Genomic DNA, 19,942 nt, shown 5'->3' with positions numbered 1-19,942 from the left:
ATGAACACGTGAACACAGTCTAATAAACAATTTAAATGTTTATTTGAAAAATGTTAACAGTACAAACCGGCATGAGCAGACTGGGCCTACTCAGCAATAGTAAGCCATTATTTCTGTAGAATTTAAGATAATTTTAATTTTGGGTCTTCATAGATGACTGCTGTCACAGATACAAAAAGCAAGCTGGTTACAACTGCTAACAATTTTTATGAATCGAGGGGACCATAAAAATGTAAAGTGCTTGAAATATAAATCTGCCTTTTAAATTTTTATTTTGCATACATAAAATGTCAATTTTTATGCCTAATACAAATGYTTGGTAGTGGTATCTTCCTTGCAAGATACATTCGACCCTATGAGACCTGGAACCAGGTGGGGCATCTTTGCTTAGGTTTGCAGGCACAGCTGATGTTTGCAATATTTCCTCATCTTTTTCTGAAGAACGCTATCTGTGGATTTAAGGACACCCTGAATTTCATCATCTTGCAGGACAGATGACTTGGTTTATCTCTGGGCATGAAGGCAGCCAGCATCCTGTCTGAGGCATGGAAAGTGACTTCACAGAAGTTAAAACCAATGGTAGCCTTCAGGGTGGAAAGCTGCTCAATTTTGAAGCTTCTGAAAAGGCAGCTGTTCTATTTTGAAGCTTCTGAAAAGGCTGCTTGTTTATGGAGAGGCACAAGGAAGTCAGCTTTGGCCCTTGCCCTGAGTGGCCCTTTATCAATCAATCAACTGACTTGGTTTTCTTAGTAGGAAACAAACAAGGTATTCAGAACAGGTGCCAAATATCAGATCAACTAAAAGTGTGTTTTTAAAAAACAGTAACTCCAAAGTAAATACAGTATTAAGTACATGCTTTCTCATCTAAATTATTTTTCCTCTCTGAAAGTTCTGAAGGCAGGCTGAGGGTAGTCACAGGTACAAAGCTGACTTGATCCAGGAGAAGAATGCCTCTGAAAGGTAAGGTTACTTGGCATTAGAAAACAATACACAAAAAAAATCTGTGTTCTAAAGTCAGACTTAATCCTAAAGTCCCCAAATTTAGTTTAAATCAATGCATCAAGTGTTACCCTCACTTTTACATGAAGCCACAATGAAAACTGCTTCCAAAATGTACTGGCTATGGTTTCTGAGGGCTCTCTTTGCCCAGTTTCAACATCTGAAATGTCAGCAGTGTAGGTTCTATATGCTCAGTTTAATAGTAGCTTTAAAACTGTCTTCTGTCAGACCTACAGCTGATACTCCCAAGACTTTGCTACCACCTCTAGTTTTATCAGTGTAATGTAGAATGGCATTAAAGATTTGGGACAAGGTCCTGACTCACATATGCAACTGCGTCACTCACCAGATGAGATGTTCTGCTCATTCCTRTTGGTTTACAATCGTGAATTAAACCTTGACCATTTTTCACAGGACCACTTTACACAGGTAGCAAGAAGGTAAGAGTGTGGTTTAGGGGTTRGGTTTTTTTGGGTTGGTTTGGTTTTTTTAAGTGGAGGAGGCAGTTCCAATTTCTTTAAACACCCTAACAAGGCATGAACAAGCCCCATATTCTCCAATTGGAAGAGAAATTGCTGCAGGTGGGTTCCTGTGCTCTGTACTGACCTCTGCTATGGACAGGCCATCAGATACTTTGAACAGGATGTTGGGATTAGAATTTTCTTCCTCGTTCCATTTAGTTCAGTTTCAAATGTGTCAGTGTTAAGCTACTTCCTGCCAGTGGTAAGCTACTTAATTCTGGGGGAAGTACAGTGTTTTTCACTGTTTCTGCTCTAACCAGTGAAGTCCTCCTATCTGGCAGCACCCTGTGTGAAATGTCAGGGGACGCATTGCCTCTTGGTCACCGCAGTTTCCAACCTTCCTGATCTTTCAACCCTCCATTTTTCTAGTTTGTCACTCATACTCCTGAGTGGATCCATAATTTAAATTAACTGCATGCAGGGCCATTCAGAGGCACAGCTGATCAGCTGCATTCACTGAAGACATCCGCTGTGCTTGGTGCTGACAAAGCACGCTGCACAGTCAGTCWCTTCCCATGGAATATATTGTTCCAGGGGGAAGGTCTTCCAGAGCTGATTTAGTTTGCTTTAAAGTGCACATGCTTGCCCATTCCAGCACTAAATCTACATTCATTTATTGCTTGCAGTTACTAATTCATCTCCCTGCCCCTTGTTCTGAGACTCTGCTTTCCCAAAAAATCTTAGTTTTTGCTGGTAACACACCAAGTGGATACAGCCATTGCAGGCAATCAGCTTTATTTGTGGCCTCTTGCCATCAATGCCAGCACCACTCCCTATGGCCTGGGAGCTGCCTACAGAGGTAGGTCCCCCTTGGAGAATTCCCATGCAAATTTGTGAAGCCAAATTTGAGGCCTTTCAGAACTACTATAAAACTCCAAYACAGTAGGAGTATTAAAAGATTTGGAGATCTTGGAATTGTTCAGCTGTAGTTTCTACCCTCCTCTCTTGGAACTATGTTAATACTGTCTCACAATGTAGTCCTTAGAAGACTTGATAAAAATTTGGCAGTATGACAGCTCAGCTAAAGACATTTCCAGTGAAATATTTTCCCATATTTCTCTGAAATGCCTGAGTGTCAAAAGTGCACTTGGAATGGAAAGCTAACAGTAGTTTTTTTCACTGAATTGTTGCTATGCTTTTCCAACAGAGTGGGGCTGAAAGAACATCTTCTTGAAAGATGTTTTTAAATCAATGTTTTGCATTCATCACAGCAAAAAAATAATTACAAAAATTACTTACTTTTTTTCACAGGAAGGGAGAATCACTTTTAAGACTTTGATAATAAGAGCTGCTCCAACAACTCCAACAACAACAACTTCCATGAAACTAAACAAGATTGGTAAAGACTGAAACCAGAATCTGCACAACCCTTTCCTCAAGTCTTCCACCCACTGGCACATCACCTACAAAACAGGTAAAAATACAAAGACAGATTGTGAAACAAAGCAACTGCTGGTTTTTTTGGGTTTTTTTGTAGCTACGGGTAAAATCAAATTACATGGTGATAATTTTACTCAAACTCATATATGCTTAAACATACATCAAAGAATGATGGAATTGACTGGTGGCTCAGAACTCTTTATTCTTCAAAGTTTGAAACAGGTGAAGGTYTAGTTCTCTGTTCATTTAAGGCCCCTTTGGAAAATCAAAGACACTTGAACAAAGTGGGCAGTAGGTTATAAGTGTGAGTGTTTTGGCCACAGAGGTGGCCAGGAAGGCCATCCTTGCCTAAGCTGGAACTGGAACTTCTTCTGCTGTTACTGTGTTTCCTCCAGCAGGTMCATTTCTCAGAGGGGTAAGCACTTCAGCAGTCAGGAGAAAATGCTGTAATTTAAAGCTAAGCAATATTTGAAATTGTCATAAATGCTTAGCTCGGTATAATGTAAATAGCACAACTGACTATCATGACGTGGTCAGAACATTGCAGGATTTAGAAGCCCACTGGATTCCTACTGGACATGTCATGCTGAAGGGTAATTTAGGAAGGGGCGTTTTTTTATTTGGGAATTGTATAACCACAAAAGTCCATTGGTCTTTCAGTGGTTGTCTGTCTTTACAYTAATATTAYACCAAATTATATACTATATTATACTAATATTTATATACTGATAATTATACAATAAAACAAGCAAACAAACAATAAGAGCACCTTGTATGAAGATGGAGGTTCTACCCTAAGAGGGGTCTCCGGTAATTTTCCAGGTAATGTYTCTTCATCTACTGTAGTTTCTACTTGCTGGATGAGGTACTGACTGGTAGTTTGCAGTGGATCTTGAATATCTGAAGAACAAAAGCTAGATTTAGTGGACAGCTTGCATTTTATTTGACTAGTCAGAATATAGACATGCTGCATTTCTCTACTTGTGGTACAGTTCTCACACATTTACAGCAAGAACACAGAAGGCTTTTTTTTTTTTTTTTGACTTGAGTAGTGAACTTGATAAGAAGCAGAAACAGTGTTACATTGCAGCCTTTAGYTATGCCCTTAGCTGTTAACTTAAGCTGTTGACAGATTAAAAGGTGATGGACTAGATMAAAAAATTCTACTCCAATTAAATCCTTGAGAGTTTCTGATTAAACAAAACTGAAATAAAAYTAAGACATCAAATGACTTCTCTTGCTTTAAAGTTATTCAAGTTTAATAACAGAAAACTGTTCTGTGGTTTGGAATTGACCCAGACAGGTATTTCCTCCACAGTTTTCTCTTTCACTCTCAGGAAAAAGGGGGAGCTTTAGAGAAACTTCCATCMTAAATCTGAGAGAGAAATTTATTCCTGTCAGCTGTCTGGATTGCAGACTGCCAAGTATTAAGTACTTCAAAGGAGAACAGATTTGAAAACAAACAGATAAAATACCTAATATGAAGAGTTGAATTTAGGTGTTTAAACAAAATAAAAACCAAACCACATAAAATAAACCACTTCCCTGTTAATGAAGAAACTGTTTTACTTTGTAAAACAAGGGAATAAAGATGCTCTTTTACCCTGTAAAGCAATACATCAAATATGGATGAAAATGCTACTTAACAGCTGAGAGATACCTTTTCCTGAGAGRTTGGGCAGTGTRAATARCACRTCGTTGTCCCTTGGCATGGAATACAGCATGCTCTCTTTCAAAGGGACGGTGTAGTTGGAATGTCTAAGTACTCTCAGGTCCTTTAYTAAAATATCTATTTCTGTTACTTCTTCCTGCTGAACCTGCAAGAGATGCAAACMGGTTGATTATCACTGAGTTTAAAGCAAGACTGAATCAGGCTGACAGASGACACCGGTACATCCCAGAAAACTCCAAGCCTCTAAGCTGTAGACACAGGGCTATTATAACATGAATTAGTACTCTTTGTTTTGACAGACTACACTTCTGTAGACCATGCTACATCAGAAAATATGCTCAACAGACTGAGTCTCTCTCCCTGAAATAGCACATAGTAGTCACTCCATGGCCTTTTAACCAAGTCTTACATAGTACATGACTATCCTCTTGCAGGGAGGTATTTCAGGGAATGGAAAACTCAAGTGTGTAGTGAAAGCATTTGTAAACATTCACAGTGTTGCTAAGGCAAGACGGACACTTCTGCTTTTGCAGGAACATTGCTTTTTTCAACAACTGAAAGCAGTGTCACAGCATTTGACAATGTGCTTGACATCCTTGTCTCCCAACAAGAGAGACATGCACTTGACAGATGGACCAGGTGGTGGATAAGGCACTGGCTGGATGGYTGCCCTCTAGAGAATTGCAGTCAATGGCTCAAGATCCACATGGAGATCAGTGACAAGTGGTGTCCTCAGGGATGGGTATGTGCACTGTTTAACAACTTTGCTGGCAAGAWGGACAGTGGAACTGAGTGCACCCTCAGCAAGTTTGCTGATGACASTGTGTGGTCAAGCTGCTGAAGGAAAGAGATGTCATCCAGAAGGAGCTGAACAGGCTTCAGAGGTGGAAGTTCAAYAAGGCCTCATSAAGTTCAACAAGGYCAAGTGCAAGGTGCTGTACCTGGGTTGGGGCAATTCCAAGCACAAGTACAGGCTGAGCAGAAAATGGATAAAGGGCAGTCTTGGAAAGAAGAACTTGGAAGTGTTGGTGGATGAAAAGCTCCATATGACCTGGCAATRTGTACTCACRTTCCAGAAAGCAAACTGTTCTRGGCTGCACCAAAAGCAGCRMGGYCAGCWGGGTGAAGRAGGTGATTCTGCTTCTCTACTGTAYTTATGTGAGGCTCCTTTCATTAGCATTAACTCTCTGGTTGCTTTTACCAGCTCYCTATGAAAATCTGAAATGCACTGTGATGTCTAGTTTGAGACCTGAAACACAATGCCACTGTTGTGTAACAGTGAATCAAATCAGGATATCTTAGGCTATCACCAGTTGGATAAAGACCTCACTCGAAAAGCTACAGACCTCTTAGTGGGACTTTTCACTAACAGAATAAGAGTCTGACATGATCCAGATCCCTGTAAAAAATACTACATGCTGACCATGCAATTAATCAAGGATCAATGGTATTATCATTATTATCCTTAAAAAAAAGAAAAAGGCAGCAGAACATAAGCCAGCTTCAAAAAAGCCTGGCCACATGTAAGATGCAGACGTGTAGAAACAGCAATATGACATAGAAATAAGCCAGTTGCTGGCTTTAGCAGCTGTATCTTCTCTACAGAACCTCTTCAATTAGTAAATCAACTTACACCATACAAGTGATTTTAAGAACTCAGTTCTGCACATTTCAATATCAGCTAGAATTGTAACCCCTCATGCTCACTGGTATTTGTGCAAATACTGTTAGAATTGGAGGGGTGGAGGTGYTTGTTCATCTCAAAATCCATCTTCATTATCAAGATTCAAATTATCTTACATGCAAAATATTTTAAGCCTACACTCTTAGGTGTAGTGGGCCTTCACTATAAGCCCACCAGCCATTAAGTTTCCTGCTGCAAGCTATTTCTCATGTTACATGCTTGAAACCTTTTGTTAGTTTGGCATGAGCAGTGGGGAAAACCTCAGGACTCAGAATGAGCCAATGCCCCTTTTGTTTGTTTTGTACAGTATTTTATAAGTTAAGTCTCACTTATGAGTCTGACTTTGCTTGCACAAGTTCACTTATTCACAGTGTATGTGATACAGTTAATGATAATTATTAAAATATGAATAGAGGCATTACAACTTGAAGCTTATTCATGAAACACCCCCACTATTATACTGCCAAGTCTGCTGTACTCCCTCAGTACTGTGTTAGCTAACATTAATTACACACTTTGTGCTCTAATCACCAGCCAGATCCATGTAAACCTTTTAATCCTTGGGAACTATTTGCCTCTCCTAAATTAAAAACAAGGAAAATGTTGTAGCAGGGCTTTTTTTTACCTGTTTTCCATCAATTTCTGTCACTTCTTCCTGAATGACAATCAGCTGCAAATCAGAAGTGGATGCCAAAGGCCACTCATGAACCATGATGCGAACACGGACAGTTGCCAGGCGCTGCTGATCCGGTAAGTTCTCCACGCTTCTGTTCTCCACTGTTARCACACAAAGTCACAATTTTCAAAGAGAAACCACCTCAACCAGAAAGCAGTACCCAGCCATACGGAAAACAGGTGCAACTCTGATGTAAATGCCATTGCACATGTAGCACTTTAATGGAGAGTCAGAGGACCACTGGTATCAAASCAGAGATGCCAGAATAGCAGTACAGAATTCTGAACCATTTTTATGTCCTTAATGTTTTTACAACCACTACTAATCTGGGCAACAAGTAAAACAGATGCCATGATTCTTTTACCAGTATATSACCAAATAAAACACAGCAGAGCTGTACAATCCTGACTCAGGGAGCCTGCAAATGACATTGCATCTTTGCCTTCAAGGTTTGCTTTTAAGCACCCTAATCAGAGAGCTCTTTGGCTTGGTTATTGCTGCATTCTTATTTTAGTTGTCCAAAGGAGCTCATAAGAGTAATGCCACAGCCTAGCCAGCCACCTGTGTAAACATCTTGGTTTGCACAACATTCTCCTTCTTCTGAATACAGCAACGAATACGCTCTTTTTAAGGCACACTGCMTCTACTGCTCAAAATGAGTGCCAGTTCCCTCCTACATATTTTTCTGTCCCCCCACTCTGTTTTCATATGTGACGGATGACACCTCAACCTCTCTTCCTACCCAAAAGCTTTCAGCTATTTCAACAGTTTAATATTACACAACTACACACAGAACTGCCTTTCTACCATGGCTATTTTTGTAAAATCTTAGTATCCTTCTCCCAACTACCACACCTCTACTTCAGGTGAGGGCATTCCAAAACCAAAGTGCTGGAGAAGCACAAGAGTGGACGTGAAGGATTTCTTCAGCATGGAGGTAGCAAGGGACATGAACTGAGATCAAACCACCCCAGTTGCTAAGGCACTGGTGCTGTGTGTGTGTGTCACCTGCAGTGCTGGGCCTGAGGTAACGTGGGATAAGGCTGGACTTGGGTCTCTCAGTCACACAATAACTACTCAGTGTTATTTTTATGCTATGATCCCTGTCCTCATAAAGCTATTTTTCTGATTTTAAATTTAGAAAACTGCTTTTTGGCACAATTTAGTTATGTCTTTCACTGCAAAAATAAGTGACAGAAAGAGAGAAAGTTCCCTACAGGTGTGAGCCAGAGCACTACCCTGGTTGCTGAATGTTTTCTGACTCAGAGCAGCAAGCACACATTAAAGGCCCAAAGCCTCTAAGATGCCAAGCAACAGAAGCTCCTGTGCTCCCAGCTTTTACTGTGTGTCAGGCCATTCAACCACCACTACATTCACAGAAGTGACAGATACACTTCCAAAACTGACATATATAGGAACTTCAAGTAGGGATGTAGGTGCCAAGTGTGATCTGACAAYGATGTCAGAGTATGTGGTCTCTAATACTCAAAAGCATGACTATTAAGGTCAGGTTTTGTTGTTATATACATTCAGGAGTATTTCCCCTTTCTATTAGCAAGTATCTTGATATTTCTTTAGCATTTTACAAATACTACCTGAATCTGTTGTCAAGAATTTAGTAAGTAAATGATGTAAACATTATATTACAGGTAACAGARACAGGTACTGTGCTGAGGACTCAGCACGTCAGACTTTCCGATGTGGAAATAGAATTCCAGGTTTCTAGGTCCTAGGTCAAACCACTATTTTTCTCACTGTTTTAGATTCAAAACTAGTCACTGCAAGCTATTCAACTATGATTTGGGAAATCAATAAAGTAAAGTGCTCAGGAGCTCTTAGAATTAGTCAATAAAATCATAGCTATTTTTCTGAGTGAGTGATTTTGCAAGTAAATAACATTTTGCCATGTTTTTTCTTACCAGAAAAGGAGAAATTGATTACTGCTCTCTCTCTCCAGAAGAGAAATACTGTCAAATTAATAATTGGTCATGCTTGGGAAAGAAGGGTTCAAGCAGCAAGGTCATGGCTTAGAGAAACAATTTGAAAAAGTGTTAGTATTCTGTAAGTAAGTGCATAATGACGATGACCTCAGAAATCAACCTAGAGATTGACTGCATCTGATCCATCAGGAGATCRTTCTCAATACAACAGAAACTTAAATAAGGATAAAGGTCTTTGCTTAATTAATTATGCAGTATAGTCTGTGTATCTGCAAAAAAAACCACAGTACTTTCCTTTTTTTTTCACAAAAAATGTAGCACTGAATCAGAAAAAAAACAGCAGTTTCTTGGCAATTTGAAGTCATTAACTGCTGCAGGACCCTAGTAAAAGTGCACTRTTTGTGCTATAATATCCTATCCAGCAGAAACTTGTTTGTCCAATAGACACASAAGTGAGATCATTAAAAAATCTTCCTAACAACAATTCATACTTTTGTTATTGAATCTCCTTCTGGATATATGCCAGCCAACCTAGGGACACAGCCATTAGCAGGGTGGAGTTGCATCCTTCTGTTTACATTGCCTAGCTTGTAGTGCAAAACATTCTTTTGAAAAGATGGGCAGAGCCTTGATTCCAGATTASACCATTTACACACAAGCTTGTGAATGTGACTTGAGATGAAGGCAGTAACATTTTGTTTGATCCATTTTAATAGCAAAATTGTCCTACCTTGGGAAATCATTTGCTTCTACAAAGCTCAGGTTTGCAGAGTACAGAACACATGGTAATTGTAAGCTTTGGTTACCAGATAACAGGGAAGCCAAATAACCCGGGGAAAGAAGGAAAATTTAAAAACAAAAAGGAAAAGAGAATACTCACMTATTATTGTTTGACACGTTATGTGGGCAACTCCACTTTTCATAGGAAAATCATTTAGATATACCTGTCCATTAACATAGGTGATATTAAAAAGAACCTGAAAGAAAGACAGCCAGAATGAGTGTATGTTTCTTGCCCCTATGCTGCAATTCTGCTCTCAGAGGAACAACTTCATACTGACTGACGTCAGAATAAAGTATATTTTTGCAGCTGCYGCAGACTTTGTTCTGCTGCATATTAATTCACTGAATAAATAGAAAAACCGGACAAACCTGTCCTTTGTGAAATTCTCCACTGCTGTTCAGCATCGTAACACCAACTCTGATTGCTTCCTGAAAAAAAAACAGTGAGAAGAGATGTAACTTTAAGGAAACACATAAGCCACTGCAGGCAACTTTCAGGTACTGTCCAGGCAGAAGGACTAAGTACTAACCCCAGAACGCATTGCCAGGCTTTCTATGCAGCAGACAGAAGAGAAAGAAATATGCTTTCTTGTTTCACGTGAGCATTAGTCTGGTTTTTTCACCCCTCTTTTTAATAAAGAGGACTGATGAAAAAGAATGACATCTGCATCCCCCATGTATAGTTTGTGGAGATTCGTAACAAAGATGAAATAATAACAATAACAATAATAACAACAATAACAACAACAACAACAACAACAACAATAATAATGATGATAATAATAATAATAATAATAATAATAATAACAACTTGTTTCACAAGAATATAATGAAAGTCTCTCATATTAGCTGAAAAAACAACAGACCACAGGAGGTAAAAATCAGATTCTCTTTAAATGTTTTTTAAGCCCTCCTGTCAGTCTTCAAAGTGAAGTTTAATACATGTTAGTCTATAGTAAAGTACATTCAGTTTTGTCACTGTCAGCAGTAATCCTGTTTCTTTTCYTTGATTATCATTTCCCAAATTGCATCACATGGCACACCTCAAACTCACAGCTTATGAGGATTTGCTTATTTCTTTCAAACCCTAATTGCTGTAGTTTATTGAATCACTCATTCTRTCCTCTCATTTCTCCCTTGTAATTTCAAGGGTAGCTTTGGACATGGGACCTTAAATGTTCCAGGTCTGCACATGAAAAAAACTACATACAAAAGTCARATCTCTTGCACATAGCCAAAAGTAATGATTGCCACACTGCTTTCCTCAAGACATCTCTTCAAAAATAACATTAAACTCCCTATTTGCCTTGTGGGAGCCGCAAATTATTACAACTTCATTTCATTAACACCTGCACATGGCATTCAGTGCTGTGGTCTAGCTGACTGGTGGTAGTTGGTCAAAGGTTGGACYCRATCTTAGAGGTCTTTTCCARCCTAAATGACTCYGTGATTCYGTCATCCAATTTCCTCTGAAAATGTTCCTTCAACATCTTCTTTAGCTCTGTAGTTGAGTCATGGTTTCACAACTAACAGTTTAAAAGTAGGTCACATCTCAAAAAAAGGTTGAATGTGTTTAGAATATAAGATTTTTAAAATATCTAAATATATAAAAAGACTTTTCACTTAGGATTTTTACAACACTAGATTTTCAGCCAGAAAACWCATGAAATAAACAGTACCTAGCATAATACTGTACCGTATACTCTGTTCATAAACAGAGAGCTTCTGAAGTTTGACTATAATGTCAAAAAATCATTGAAACAATGAGTGTTCACGAGCATTCTCAGGTAGCCAGAACTGCCAAAAACTGAAAAACAACATTCATATCTGATTCAGCTGGAAACTAGCATCATGAGAAGAATGGTTTAAAACCTAACACAGATAACCCTTGGGTAGGAAGTRACTTGGAAATGCTTCAGATCCATTTGCCATATCAGCAGGAAAGCTCTCTGGCCACCAAGACCAAAGAGAAATCTCTTCCTCAATAAAACAGGTTTTTATATTGACTTTTCTTCAAAACTTAAATTCTAGTTATTCMAAGTAAATTAATATYACCASAACTGAAGTCTATAACTGAAAATATAAACCGGMTTAACAGTATAAACATAGGATSTATTCTATYCTGTCTTTCTGTAATTTCCTCAAACAACTTATTTTCTTCCTATACTTTAAGAACTGTGTATATTAATAATAAAAATACATAAAATTTTTAGATSTTTTAGCATTCAGAACTTGTATGTCTTTTACACTCTCAAACCATTTAATATCTTACCAAAACTTCTTGTCATTACTTTCTAAGTTTTTCTGTTTTCTGGGAATTCAAAGGGCAMAAGACATGGATTTTCCAGGCAGTCCTAACAGTCATTCATTCTTTAAGCCACAAATTACATTTGAGGGTGTTTTTTTTTTTACAGAGAAAGTATTTTGCAATCTTTTTTCAACATCTACAAAGCGACTCACTGAGATGACAAGAAAAAGGAAATGACTGATGAAAAATAGGAAAACCCCTCCTACTTTATTTTTTTTAATCAAATGATTCATTTGAAAGTGAAGGGCATAAAGCTAGATATGCTCAACATTSACTTATAAAATGTACAAAGTGAGCTAAATATGCAATTACTATTTTCCTTCAATTCTGTGGAAACAGTATCCATAAGCACTRTCATGAATTCTGGAATACTTAAAACTTGCACCGAAGAGCATGTTACATGTTTAAGAAATTAAATATTTCAGTGGATCACTTCTGTGCTGTCAAAGGTTCAAAAATYAGATCATCAAGTGCAGACAAATAAGACAGTTTAACCACTCACTGCCTCTGCCACTGAGAGTGCAGATCTCTACTGCACAKCATCCCTCTCATTCGTGCCAAGTCAGTGAGGTAATTTAGCTCATTAAATCAGTACAAAACTTCTCCCTGGTTTTTTTTTTCCTGTCAATTTGAACAAGCAAGTAAGAGCCAGACAAGTGCAAGGAAGAGCCAGACAAGCACAAGAGATCCAAGAATCGAGCTGGCAGGAATGAGCCGGGCTCCTTGTTCTGATGGGCACAGACTGTCAGATTGCCTCTGCTGTGTGCTCTGTCTGTCCTTGCAGCATCTCCTTGGGAGATGTCTGTCCTCGCCATCATCTCAGGTGATGGGGATACATCTCCTTAATGGTACAGGCTCATAAAGCTCCTCAATAACTCAGAGCAATGATTGATACTCCGCTACAGCAGCTGTATCATGACCCTTGCAATTTTGTGTTCACAGCCAACAGAGAATTCACATTGTTGCCATTCCTGTTACTAGTCTGTTCATATCCAGATCCAAAAAAATTCTACTGATCTCTTCCCCTATTCTGTACATCCATTCTACTCAGTTGTCATATRTTCTTGTTTTGCCATTTATGAACAGGTTGTTCATTACTCTTCACGTTCACATGGAAAGTGACAGTGTTCCAACTCAACCTTAATCCCTCCTTGAAGGTGAGTTTCACACTGCTGTCTCCCCATGGCTTCCCACTGGTCTCTCCTACAGTGTCACACTCAGAACTCAATGGATCCTGCTGTGGCCAATCTTCATGACCCTACATACCCCATACCAAAACCTACAGGATGGCAAAARCCACAAGATGCATTCCAAATGCAATGAGTGGTAGGCAGGAGTGCTGGGGGAAAGGAAGCYGCTCACAGGAGAGCAGAGCACTATCCCGGCTGATCCACTTTCACCCTCAGCAGGGAACAGGGGATGGATGGCACTCCCCTTCTTATCACAAGCCTGACTAAAACCCCTTCAGTATCTCCACCTAGGTAAGTGCTCAAGAGCCATACATTGTTTATACCTACTAAATGTGGAGGGAAACAGACATGGCAGGCCAACAGCCCTTGTACCAGGCTTTCAAGATGAAATGCCTGGTCTGACATACTACACTTGCTAGAAAGTGCTCAAGTGATAACTCAAATCCCCACCTTTCCAGTCCTAAGGCTGAAGACTCAGAGACCTATAAAACATGCTTTAATTTCAACAGGGAATTTTTTTAATGTTACCATAGTAAAACAACTCGAGGGAGAGGCGGGAAGAAGGCATTTTATAGCCCATTATCGACATGTCTTGTGGCTATGTACTTCAGTGCTAAGGAAAGTAAATAACCCCACATCTCTTATTTTGTAAAAACATAGTAAGCAAATCCTGCAGTAACACAGACACTGAGAGCAGGACATGGGTCCYCTGCAGTAATCCATAATACGGGACTGTCAAGTTCTGGAGAAGCCTGAACTAGCAGTGTAAAACTTGCTTCTATAACTTTCAATATACTTTTCAGTATTAAAAGTATCATGAAAGTTCRCACAAATTTCAGACAGTTCTGTAATTTAAAAGGTTCTGAATTCCTTGGAATATTTTAAAAAGCAGCACTTTGACAGTGCCAGGATGAAAGGACAGTCCCAACAAGCAATTCAGGTCCCCAAAAATCAGGGTATGCTTTCAGCTCACCACTGACACCTGTTCCATACTTCACAGCCCCTTATCCCTTCATGTGCTGGTAAATGCCTTCACACAAAACTCCCACCTGCACTGAAAATGCAGATTTTCTTTCTTAATGCTCTGATAGGAATGTAAATGTCTCTCGTGAGTTTTCCTATGATTTCTCATCCCTGTTTTAGTGYTCTAGCAATGATATTTACAGTGGTAATGGCCACTGCAAAGAGGACAGCATCCCTAYCACMAATATAAGTMATTCTGTTCTAGGACAGMTGAACAGTGTRATGACAYACATTACAGTRAACTAGGGAACTTTTGTGAGCTTGGATCAGCAGAAGTAAAAAACTAGAAAACTATTTTCTAATAGCTTTCTCTTTCATTGTGTGCGGCAACTGGACCCAGGACTGTTAACTGGGGCAGTATAATCACAGTAGCAGCAGAAGAACAAGAAGGGAAAAGATGTCAACAAAGAACATAAAGCAGCTGGCATAAGTTAAAAGGGAATATTCATTAATTCTCAAAGACTAACTTCACACAACTCTACAGAGAACATATCACCTAATATTGGGGTTTTTTTTATGAAAAATGCTGCACAAGACAAAGCTGATGGGTCTAATCACGCAGGAACTTCAAACAGATCTGATTATCTGATTAAAGAATCATGGAAAAACCTTTTCCAAAGGCAGTGAGTACCTGATGGGGTGCACTGTGTGGTTTCTCCCAGTACACGGTAGCTGTTAAGCTCTACACAACTGCATCAGTCACATAAACCCCATCTAGATTCAGCTGCTTGCAGCCAGCCCACTTGAAGCACAAGTGTTCTCTATTGAGGCTCTCCAAACAAGGCTCTTTCTGCACTACAAGGCCTGTRGGAAGGCACATGAGCAGCCCTAGGAACAGATGGCACAGTGCCTTGCAAGATGGCCAGCTGTACAGAGACTTGAAAGGCAGAGAATCCTCTCACAGCCATTACACAGGYACTGCTGGGATATCCTGTTTGCAACTGAGAAGTTCTAAGTCCAAGGCAGGTCACCAAACAAAAAATAGACAAAACTAATAACTTCTTTCTAAACTGGAGAAGAGATTATGGGAAAAGAAGTGTTTGAATAGACAAACAAAACTACCATACAAACTCATACCAYTTGTCCTGGCACTCAACTGGCTCCAAACAGTGTAACTATATTATTGCAATCCAGAGCTCCATGATCCATGTTTCACATAATTTGTTCATAAGAATCAAACCAGAGCCTGGTTGTTGTTGCAGGATGAGTCTTAACTGCAGTCAGGCATAACTGAATTGAGAAGTAAACATGGCACAAATTTGACTTGACAAGTTAGACTTCACAGGTTTGCAGGACAATAATTAGTCCCTCACATTTCACACAATTTTTGTACAAAATTTTCTCCATTAAGGTTTGGCATTATTAAGCTGCATGACAGTATTTAGGATAACTACACCCAATACTTGCTTAACTAGCTAAAGCTGAACTCTTTGTTAATATATCAATCTAACATGATGCCTCTGCATTCATTTCCTTCTCTGAACAAGAACACTTACATTCATACCTTCCTTGCTTTACAATGACTCTTATTGTAACATGGCTTACCCTTCCCTTCACCCTATGTATGTTACTAAAATGAATTGCCTTTGTATTCTTCCTATTAAACTRACTCACACTACATATTTTATTACGAGTTTTAAAGGTGAATACTCAGTCTCACATCACACGGTTGCATTATACTGCTTTAATTTAATCAAATATATATAGAAGGATGATGTCAGCTCTTTTCAGGCCTAAAATTCACAAGTGTCCATACGTTAATAGAGAAACTGGCATAAAGCAGTGGAAGGAACATTTCAGCATGATGCTATTAACAAGTTTCTTCTTTGATTAAAATACATTRTATTCAATGTATCAAATGGTTGATGTAGTGAGGATTATTTCCTGCTGTTGTGAAACAACCCATTCACACAAAGGTTTCTTGCAGCCAATAAATACTATGAAAACATTTATTTTTCAGGCAACTAAACTGAACTGAAAAGAAAAAAAAGTCTGGTAGGCAAGTATGTTATTTAGAAAGAACTCTGCTGGCTTAAATTATCAAGAGGTAAACAGAGTAAGCAAATAACATAGTGTTAGCATTGCTTTTAGCCAGTTCCTATCAGCACATTAAAAAAATACTCTAAAGCACAAAACCTTATTCCTGACCTTGCACCAGAAATATTACTTTAACATGAAGGTCAGTTGTCTTATTGCATCATTCCCTGTATTTTTTCAAAAGAAAAAAAAAAAGCCCAAAACAACAACAACCCCCCAATTTTGTCTAAAATCAACGAATTTTTAGTAGTTTTGCATATCCAAATTTTATGAGGAGAAATAAAAATCAAACCAGACATGCTAACGTTTAAAAAAAAGGTCCCAATTTCAAAACAGCTTTTTTAGAAATTACAAGTATTGCACAACAATTGAGGCGTTCACATTCCAGAGCTGAACAAAAGCATTTCAGCCTTACAAAATGCAATTCCAATGTTTCAAGGTTTTCCTCAGTCCTCCCATTATGGTTTCTGTAACACTATTGCSATCACCAAGGAGGTAAATTCCAATACTAGCTCGATTTCCATATGGAAGAACTACGAAATGTGAAGCTGTCAGTAGAGCGCAGCTAGTGAGAGTTTTAAGCACAGCTGTGGTGTCCAGCCAAAGCAAAGCTGAAGATATTGATGCTGTCTGGCCCCAACCAGYCTGCARTCCCAAGCCATTTCTGAGGAARCAACAGTTATTCTGAYYCCAYTGACCAYTGCCACTAAGATCACAGCATCTGAAGGCAACCTGACAGCATGGCATTCCTGCTSTGCCTATTCCCACTGCCCAGGTTCTTCTGTTCCAAACTAGCAAAACATGAGCTGACAAGACCACCTGAGCAGTATGGTACAAATGGACAAATTCAGCACAGCTGTGTCCACAAGGCATTACAGCCCCGTTCCTAATTCAAACCCTATTAGCATTCTAAAACACACCTGTTCTATTTCTGACCCAAAACTGCCTTATGTGGGACTGCCCCCGGCACCCCTGTGCCTCGCTCACGCTTTCACATACAAAGATAGCAGGCACAAATGTGCCTCTGTATCTTATAAAACTGCCAGCAGTGACAAATAACTTTAATGCTACCAAGCTGAAGTTTTGCTGTGGAAGTGTGCCAGTTTCTGGGTAGAAGGTGAGCAAGAGCATAGGTCTATATTACATTATTACTTCATGTGCCTTTCAGCAAATTCAAGCCAGCACTCCCTTTCTCACAGAATAATCAAAAGGGATTATATATATAATAAAGGGATAATCAAAAGTAGCCAAGGACTGAGCTCCCTCTGCTTTCTTTAGCACAGCTGACTTCAAGCATTCCAGCACATTTATAGGTGTCTGTAGATCTAGATCCCTGTTTTGAAATCAGAACTAAGGAGGTCTCTCTTCAAAAGCTCATATAGAGAAACAGAAACCAGGAAGTAAGGCCAGGAATTCTGCTTCGCAACACAGGATGTGGCAATGCCAGGCCTCCGTCAGGCTTTCTTGGAAATGTTTTACTTAAACTACRTTAATAAATAAGTAACTCTGGAGGGAACAAAGACATAATAAATTTGCTCACGTAACAGTAACTTAACATTGTCTAGACAAGTTAACTACAGACCCCTYACAACTCTTCCCTCTGTGATCTTACACTTTGGCTTCACAATTGCAACAATTTTAGAGGATGCATCTGATCACGACTCAAATTTAGGCAAAAGTACCCAGCTCTTCTGTAATACTGGAAGTCAGGGTTCACCTCGTTCTGTGGCACATCTTTTTATTCCCTCTGGAAAGATCGCCTAAGTAGTACCAGAAACATCCCTTCCACTCTTTTAAAAAGCCACCAAATTCAAAACTGATGTCACCAAGATACAGCATAGATATTGGAATRGAAAAACAGACAACGCAATGCTCTGTGTATTTATAGATACACACCAATACATCAAAGCCCTTTTCTCGGTTCGATTCAAGGGTAGGCTAGGCGCAAATGCGGACCTAACACARTGCATACTTCTACGGCACTGAACCACCGAGGTGTAGGTGGACAAGCCTGAAAATACAATATAAAACACATCTACATTGCACAGAAGTAACTATCTCCCCCTCCAGACCTGTCATATCCCGTACATTGAATCCTAAACAGACGAACCATCAAAGGGAGAGGGGAAACGCTGTCACCACGCAGCAGGGTCCGGCTCACCCCTGTGAGGGAGCGGGGCAGGGGCAGGGACAGGCAGAGGGACAGGGGCAGGGAGAGGGGCAGGGAGCGAGGAAAGGAAAGTGGCAGGAGCAGGCAGAGGGGCAGGGACAGTGGCAGGAGCAGGGACAGGAGCAGGGACAGGGGCTGTGGCAGTGGCAGGGCAGGGCAGGGCTGTGCTGGCCCCGGCGGTACCTGTCCCAGCGGCGCGGCCGGGCCCAGCAGCGCGGCGGCCAGAGGCGGCAGCAGCAGCGACAGCGACAGCGGCAGCAGCCCCCGACGTCCCAGCGCCGCCTCCATCTTGCGAGCCGGGAATTAAAACGAAGTGAAACATCAACAGGCGGGGCCGGGAGGAAGCGGGGGAGGCGGCGGGAGGGGGCCGGCCCTGCCCCGGCCCTGCCCCTGTCGCTGTCRCTGTCCCTGGCCGGGCACGGCCGCTGCCCGGAGATCCCGAGTGCAGCGTTGGTGAATGAGGCGTGGCCATGGAGCTGCGCCGACAGGAGCCCGTCACGCTTAATAGGCGATTGCAGCCTTTGAAAGCACTAAAATGAGTACCATGTAGACAGTGTTAATGTTACAGTGTTAATAACTGCAGCTGTGTGTGAATGGCCAGTGTGTATGTCGTGAGGCTCCCGTCAGGCGCCTGCTGTTGTCACCTGCTCTGCGACCCGGAGTAACACCGGGCTGAGCCCTCACACCACACTGCAGGAAAGGGGAGCAAAGCAAAGACGGGCAGGGTAACCCAGGAGGGAGCTGAAAGTCATCGGAAAGGAAGAAAGCACAAGAGAAAGTTGTCATGAGCTAGAGGTCATCATCCTAAAGCAGAGAGAAACTTAGTAGTGACAGTCAAAACCATTGAAGTGTCAGGCAAAGACAAAGAAAACAAGCTGGATCTCCAAGTCCTCCAAGTGGATTTGAAGATAAGAAATGTTTTATTTGCAACAAGAAAAATTGCCATTACCTATTAGGGAAATACCTCCCGGTGATATGAGTGGCAAATATATTAACATCTTATCCAGGGAGGTTTTAATACTGTCATAAATAAGCTGTCCTGTTGAAGCAATCTTTAATCTGATTTTATATTGCTCTGTGGCTCCTGATTGGCTGATAATGAACATAAATCATAAAACCCACAGAACTTAATATTTTGTATGCCATTTGCATTAATGAGACACTGATACAAACATCTGGCACAAGGTACAAGGCATTGGAAAATGAGGCCTGAGAGAGTCATATATTGTGAAGTCTGTTYCACACAAGTCCGTGCAACCTTCACATATTTAATCCCTAAACACMTTTATCATCAGCAGTTCCTATGGTATTAGAGACAGGGAAAAACAAAGCTGACTAATTGCCTTTGTARTATTCACAGAAGTCAGTAACATAAGAAGGGATAAAAACTGATAYCTTAATTTCCACCACCTCTCTTTGCCATCACCTAGTTTACCTAGTTTCTCTCATGTCTGTCCTTAAGGTTTTTTTTCAATATTTTGTTTTTGATCTATTGTGCTTGGTAAACTGAAAACAATAGGTGAAGGATCTATTCACTCTGCAGTCTTATGAGAACTATG

General features: G+C 40.2%; 1 protein-coding gene across 1 annotated transcript; it reads right to left on the bottom strand.

The window, feature by feature from the left end:
* Window positions 1-18,726, bottom strand: GINM1 (glycosylated integral membrane protein 1). The gene is made up of 8 exons (XM_057364440.1): window positions 18,567-18,726; window positions 10,025-10,084; window positions 9,753-9,849; window positions 6,882-7,033; window positions 4,561-4,717; window positions 3,670-3,800; window positions 2,760-2,923; window positions 1-953 (listed from the first exon to the last, which is right to left on the bottom strand). Exons 1-8 carry the CDS (start codon window positions 18,669-18,671, stop codon window positions 845-847), a joined length of 975 nt encoding a protein of 324 aa, XP_057220423.1. The 5' UTR covers window positions 18,672-18,726; the 3' UTR covers window positions 1-844.
* Between the last annotated feature and the right edge of the window lie 1,216 nt (window positions 18,727-19,942).

Source organism: Malurus melanocephalus, unplaced genomic scaffold, assembly GCF_030028575.1.
Source record: "Malurus melanocephalus ecotype Western Australia unplaced genomic scaffold, MMel_1.1 scaffold_38, whole genome shotgun sequence".
Taxonomy (NCBI): Eukaryota; Metazoa; Chordata; class Aves; order Passeriformes; family Maluridae; genus Malurus; species Malurus melanocephalus.
Note: the sequence above shows the minus strand (reverse complement) of the source record. Positions and strands in the feature narration are given on the sequence as shown.